General features: G+C 46.7%; 1 protein-coding gene across 2 annotated transcripts in view; it reads left to right on the plus strand.

Moving 5' to 3' along the window:
• The first annotated feature begins 2,514 nt into the window (after positions 1 to 2,514).
• The window catches only part of pcdh12 (protocadherin 12), a 27,513-nt gene continuing 23,084 nt past the window's right edge, over positions 2,515 to 6,943 (plus strand). For both annotated transcript variants that reach the window (XM_023416470.2, XM_023416471.2), the window contains exon 1: positions 2,515 to 5,829. In XM_023416470.2, the coding sequence (XP_023272238.1) occupies positions 2,959 to 5,829 (2,871 nt within the window). In that variant the 5' untranslated portion in view covers positions 2,515 to 2,958. The remainder of the gene's footprint in view (positions 5,830 to 6,943) is intronic.

A 6,943-nucleotide genomic window follows, 5' to 3' on the forward strand; every position in this document is an offset into this window, starting at 1 on the left:
TTTCTCAAACTGAAAATGAATGAAAGCAACTGACAGTGAAAGAGTTAAAGTTTAAAAGTAAGTGTGTCACCACGGGGTCACCATCAGTATGGAAGGGCTTGACCACACACACACACACACACACACACACACACACACACACACACACAGGTGGTAAATTAATTGGAAGCAGACGTGTGCATGTGTGTGTCTGCAAAAGCATTTTCCTTCTACAACTTACACACACACACACACACACACACACACACACACACACACACACACACACACAGAGTGCCAGTTGATTGGCCGCAGACAGGAGGTTGATGGTGTTTGTTTTGGTGATAGTCTAATCTGATTGGCCGACCTCTGCTCTGCCTGAACAGACGAGCGCAGGCGGCACATGAAGTTAAAGGTCATTTTAAATATTTCCCTGTAGGATTTACTTTGTTTATATTCGTGTGTAATTGTTGTTTTGTAAACAACGATGACATCAGATCACGGGATTGGTCGACTCTGAAACACAAACTCTCTTCACTCACTTGTTTTAATAACTTTGTCTGTAACAGCTGCTTTTTCTGACTGAACTGTCTCTTTGTGATGTTTTACATATATTTATGAAGCATGTTTTAAATGTTAAATATATATTTATGTTTTATATATATTTAAAAAGCACTGATTAACAGGGTTTCTGGTCTCAGCTCTGGTCAGTTGTTTCTCTGCTACAGGAGTTTTGTTGATGTTTCATGCAGAAATAGTTTTAAACAGTAAGTGTGAAGGAAATGAAACGCTGACTGGATTACTTTGTCTGTTGACAGAAATGTTAATTTACACATGTAAAACTGTTTTTGCAACTTGTTACGTGTCATTTTATTGTGTCTTTTAAAAACATTAAAAGTCTGAGATTTGATCACAAACTGTAAATACATCTTACAAATCATTAAGTGTCATACCTGTAAATACCTGCCTGCAAATCACCTATGACTCCAATAACCACGCCCAGAGGTTCTATAACTCCACCCACCTGTGTGGGAGCCATTCCCCTTCAAACCGGGAGAACACAGAGAACCAGCAGTTGGACTTGTAATATGGACCCTGTTATTTTATTTTGGTGAACATTACAGCAGTTGATTGATCAGCCTTTTATTGTCTTGAATGTTTATTTGTATCATGTGTCATTAGACTGAATCAGATGTTTGACACCAGAGTGAAGAGATGGTGGATGCATGAATAAAGTGGAACGTCTGCTGAAGTTGATATAACTGCATTTATTTAGTCTTTATGTGTTTGATCTGATCCTCCATCCATCATGTGAACCACTGACCTAGGAAAATAAAATGGTTAGAACGGCGGCTGGATCCTGTGTTTGACTGTGCGCTCCGAGCTGACAGGAAAGTGATACGCTTCATCAGCCCGATTCTCTCTCGGCCTGCGGGATATTCTGGGGACTGAATGAAAAAGAAGCCCTGTGCATGCTGGGAAAACATTTAGCTCTTGTCAGTGGATGTGCAGCTGTGAATGCCAACTGGTTTCCAAACAGAGACTGAAATAGTGTAGACAGTTTACAGTGTGTGTCCCTGAAACACCGTCTCACAGTCAGACCTTTGACATCTTCAAACCACCTCTGTCATGAGTGAATCACAGCACGAACTAAAGCTCATCTTCTCTTTTTTAAAAGTCAAATCTTTAATGCAAATATATTTTTAATCCACATGATCCAGGATTTGATTTAAACTTGATTCACAGATCTTTTCAGTAATGAACCTCCAGCTGCAAAGAAACGAGCGACACCAGCTCCCGCCCCGATTGGCTGGAGATGTTTTGACCTGTGGCCTGCGGTCGAACTCTGACTCCTCGTAATTATATTTGGAGGGAAAAGTGTGTGGAATGTGGGTTTCGTCACATTGAGGACAGGCGGTTGAATTTTAAACATTCATGTCATAGCTGGTCGAGTCTTCAAGGACTGTTTTTCCCTCCTGAGAACAACCGTGTCATCTCGTTCATTTCCAGGGAGAAAGAACAGAAAGCCGTCTTTGTGTCGAACGTCCAGGACGTAAAGAACACAACAATAATAATTTATTCTTTGCACTTTGAACAAAAGGCTTCGACAGTGTCACTGAGGACTGACAGCTCTGAAGCTGTCGGAGTATTTATGATGACGGCCATCTTCACATCTTCATATGTTTGTGTTTTGGCTGTCAGGCCCCAGACTGTACGTCATGGCCGTGGAGCTCCTGCTGTGGCCTTTAGTCCCACTGGGATTTAACCTGACACAAATTTTCCACATGATTTAAGGTCCGTTACTGCAGTTTGTGATGAGCTTATGCAGTTTAAAAGGGGGGGTGGGTGGGGGAGCTATAAGTGACAGAGAGGTGGTGTCATATTTCTTTAAAAGCACTCCAGAGTTGTGCTGGGTTTCCTCAGGGCAGGAGGGGTTTTTCTTTGTGTTGAGTCTGGATTTATTTGCATATAACCCTCCTCCTCCCTCCGGATTGGCCGCGGCTCCGCCGGCATGTGGAAACCCACATCCAAACTTTCTCAGTTGGAGCTGAACTGTCCTGAGCGGAGGAGGAGGAACTGAGCGGCTGGACGCCAGCAGCAGCGTGAGTGAGTAACAGCACCAGGCAGAGAGAGGCTGAGTGTGTGAAGAGAGAGAGAGGATGATATCTTAATTATAGGTTTCTATAATTGTATCCTGACCAAACTGAAGGTTTTTTTTCTTGAGGTATTTGCTTTACAAACAGTTGTATTTACTCGTTTGGTCGTGGTTGTTTGTTTTTTAAAGAAGAAACTAAATTATTTTGAAGAAAAACTGGATTGTTTTATCTGATGTTTAACAGACAGACTTTTTTATTTCAACAAGACAGTTTTAAAGTTATTTTAAATTTTAAAGTTCATATTTTTCTTCATAATACTGAGCAGTGATTTTTAGAAATGTCAGTTTAGACAGTCGACAGGAGATTATTTTTACTTCACTTCATGATGCTGCTGGCTCTGCTCCTGGTTCTGAGTCTTTGCTCCGAGGCTCGATCCTCCGAGCCGTCATCAATAACTATCCAGTACCGGGTTTGGGAGGAGCAGCCGGGGGGAACTCAGGTCGGCCGGCTGGTGGACGACCTGCGTCAGAGGGACGAAGGTGGTCCTCTGGAGGATTTCCAGGTGGTGGAACACGGGAAGGCCCTTCCCTTCTCCGTCAGCACTCGAAATGGGGTTGTCTCCACCCAAGGCCGGCTGGACAGGGAGGAGCTATGCCGGGGGTCAGACCTGTGCGAGGTGGCCTTCAGCGTCCTCTACAGGAAAAGCGGCGCTGTGAACTGCCTGAGGGTTCGTGTGGAAGTGATGGACCTGAATGACCACAGTCCCAGCTTCCCCGGTCCTCTGCAGGAGGTGGAGATCTCTGAGACAGCCAGCCTCAGAATGAGAATCCCTCTAGACCGGGCGGTGGATCCGGATGCAGGGCCCAACAGCCTCCAGACTTACTCGCTGTCCGTCAATCAACACTTCGCCCTGGATGTGACCGTGGGTCCAGATGGGACAAAACAGGCAGAGCTGGTGGTTATTAAAGAACTGGATCGGGAGCTTCAGACCTCCTTCAACCTCACCCTGGTGGCGTGGGATAAAGGGAACCCCCCCAGATCTGGGAGCACATTAGTCCGGGTTAACATTCAAGACTCGAACGATAACAGCCCAACGTTTGAGGACAGCAGTCCCACCGTGGAGCTACCTGAGGACACAACCCGGGGGACAACCATCATCAACCTCAAGGCCACGGACCCCGACCAGGGAGCCAATGGGGAGGTGGAGTATTCGCTCAGTAAGCATACACGTCCAGAGGTTCAGAGGCTCTTCTACGTGGATCCACAAAATGGAGCCGTGAGTCTCAGAGCGCCCCTGGACTTTGAGGCCCACCCCTCTTATGAAGTGATCGTACAGGCCCGAGATCGCGGGCCCAACGCCATCCCCTCGCATTGCAAATTGCACGTCAAGCTCAAAGACGTTAACGACAACGCGCCGCGGATACACATGACCTGGACTCCGCCCAACTCACCTGTGGCGACTGTGCTGGAGGGAGCGCAGGAGGACACGTTTCTGGCTCTGGTGATGGTCTCCGATGCAGATTCAGGAGAAAACGGCAAAGTGAGAGCGCACATTCAGCACGGATCCGGCCCTTTCCGCCTCAAACGGATCCACGGTGACAATTACATGATCGTAACCAACGGCAGCCTGGACAGAGAGAAGGTTATGCAGTATAACATCACGGTCCTGGCCCAGGATTATGGAGATCCTCCGCTGTCTTGTATTAAACACCTACCTGTCCATGTTCTGGATGAGAATGACAACGCCCCAGTGTTCTCCACCTCCCTCTATAAGACTTCCTTCAAGGAGAACAATGTCGCGGGCTACCACGCTCTCAAAGTGGAAGCCCACGACGTTGACCTGGAGCTCAGTGGAAGAGTTTCCTACTTCATACCTAACTCCAATGACGTGGAAAGTGACACACAGTCTTTTTCCATCCACCCAACTAGTGGTGTCATAAGCATCCGGCGCCCTTTGGACTACGAGGAATCGCGCACCTACTCCTTCATCGTGGAGGCCGTCGACCACGGTCACCCGCCCCTCACCAGCACCGCGACCATCCAGGTTGATGTTGAGGATGTGAACGACAACTACCCGGTCATTAAGGATCCGAAACCCAGGAAGGGTGTGGCCTCTTTGAGCGTACCTGTTGATGCAGAGAAGGGGGAGATAGTGACCGAGCTGGGGAACGACATGGAGGAGGCATCGACCGCTCTTCCCATGAATCACCCGATCAGAGACGGACTCGTTGGGTTCCTCGCTTCCACCATAAAGGCCGAAGACCCGGACTCGGGGCCCAATGGAGAGCTGAAATACCTCATTACTGATGGAAACCCCTACGGACTCTTCTGGTTGGACGAGACTACAGGCCAGCTGTTTGTTAACACCACCAATGCTACTGAGCTTATCGGGAAAACATTTAAGGTGGATGTTGCTGTATCTGACATGGGCACGCCCAGCCTGGTCACCGAGGTAACCCTGGAGGTGAGTTTCATCAACCTCAAGGACCATCTGAAGAACTCATCACCTGGGAACCGCGGTCAGCTGAGCTTCACCATGATGATGGCGATCTGCCTGGGCGCTACGTGCCTGCTACTTCTGTTGGCCATCGCTTTGGTGACGACGTTCTGCCGCCCCGAGAAACGGGACAACCGGGCTTACAACTGCAGACAGGCTGAATCGACCTATACCCGCCATCCCCGGCGCCCACAGAAGAACATCAGAAAGTCGGACATTCAGCTGATTCCCGTCATCCGGGGACGAAAGGAGGAGCTTTCTGAGGACGAGAGTGAATCTCAGCCACTGGCTCCGCCTCCAATAATGTCAGAGGATGTACAAACTGAGAGACAATACACCTTAACGCAATCAGCCATGAACACGAGCTTCCATTCCCAAGGTTACCCAGAGGGCGATCCCGCTCAAACTGTCACCCATCACTGCAGAACCCTTCGGAAACCCGGGAACATTGAACTTGACGGCCCCTTGCCTCTGACTCCCGCCACGTCTTACCGGACTCTTCGGAAAGCCAGGAACCCGTCGTCGTCCTCTTCGCTTTCACATTCGAGTACCTTAAAGCGCCAGGGTCTCCCAGAGGGGGAAGGGGCGGAGCCTCTATGTTCCGGATCCCAGGCGACTCTCAGGAGGCCGAAGACCTCGGAGGGACGAGGCGGCCACGATGCAGAACACCAGCAGATGCTTCGAAACCTGGTTCGACTGTCCATGGCTGCGTTTGGAGACTCCATCGAGCTTTCCTCGGCTTCCCCAGAGGTGCAGGTGAGTCGTGAAAATCAATAATCATTATTTCTTCCCTGGTACCTTCAAACTGTGAGTTCACTTTTGCTTCTGAGTCGTAATCAGTTGATTGATGTTGTTCAATCTTCAATCTAGTCTTAAACACATTTACATTTGGGGTAACACTTTAAAATAAGACTCTTATAAAGGATTTATAAATGGTTTTTAATTTGGTATTTTTATCAGTTATTAATAATTTTACAGGTACAAATGCTGATGATGGAAAAAACAAAGAGAGCTCAGTAACTAAGGAGATGTGAGGTTTAACAGTACAGATAAACGTAGGCTCACTATTTGGCAAGCAACAGGTCTCTGTTGCACATTTGATCTAATGTGTTATAACAGCTTAATGACTTATAAAGTGTTAACAAGCTAATTAATAAACTAGTTATAAGCCATTTATAAATCCTTTATAAGGGAAGTCTTATTGTGAAGTGGTACCATGCTTTATCTGCATTAAAGAAAAAAGAAATACAAAAACAAGGCAAAATAAAGCTCCATCATGTAAGTGAGTTCACAAGAGAAGAAAAAGGAGTTCCTGGTGGGTATATTTAGAGAACCCAAACACAATGCATGCTGGGAAGAATGCTAACAAGTTGATAGTGTCTTTTTATAACAAACTTAAAATTGAGTTCATTTAAACAAATTAAATTTGCGCCGCAAGACTGAAACTCATGACTGAAGTTCTGCGGCGAATTATAACTTTACTCCAAGTTGAAGTGACAAATGTCTCCATTTACACAGCGTTAATGATTTCTCTAAATCTGCCTGATGATTTTTTAATGTCTTCTTATTTACATTTTCCACTATAGCGTGAACATTAAGGCGAGCACGCCGCCGCTGGCTCTCGTTTAAATCTAATTTACTTCCGTCTAAAACGTGTGATCACATTCATTTCAACATGTGCTTACAGTTAGTGGCGAGGTAATTAAGTTTCCCCCCTGCAGGCGTTCAGATTAATCTGAAGTGAAGTCCATTAGAGAGTAAGAGCTCCCCCCCCTCCCCCTCCCCCGTCTGACTTTTCTTTTCTAAATATCACATATCAGATTCATATTGAAACCAGGAGAGTAGGAGGGGGGGGGTAGACTTCTCTTGT

Source organism: Seriola lalandi, unplaced genomic scaffold (assembly GCF_002814215.2).
Source record: "Seriola lalandi dorsalis isolate HSWRI2012SDOR001 ecotype SW California unplaced genomic scaffold, Sedor1 jcf7180002054565, whole genome shotgun sequence".
Lineage (NCBI taxonomy): Eukaryota > Metazoa > Chordata > Actinopteri > Carangiformes > Carangidae > Seriola > Seriola lalandi.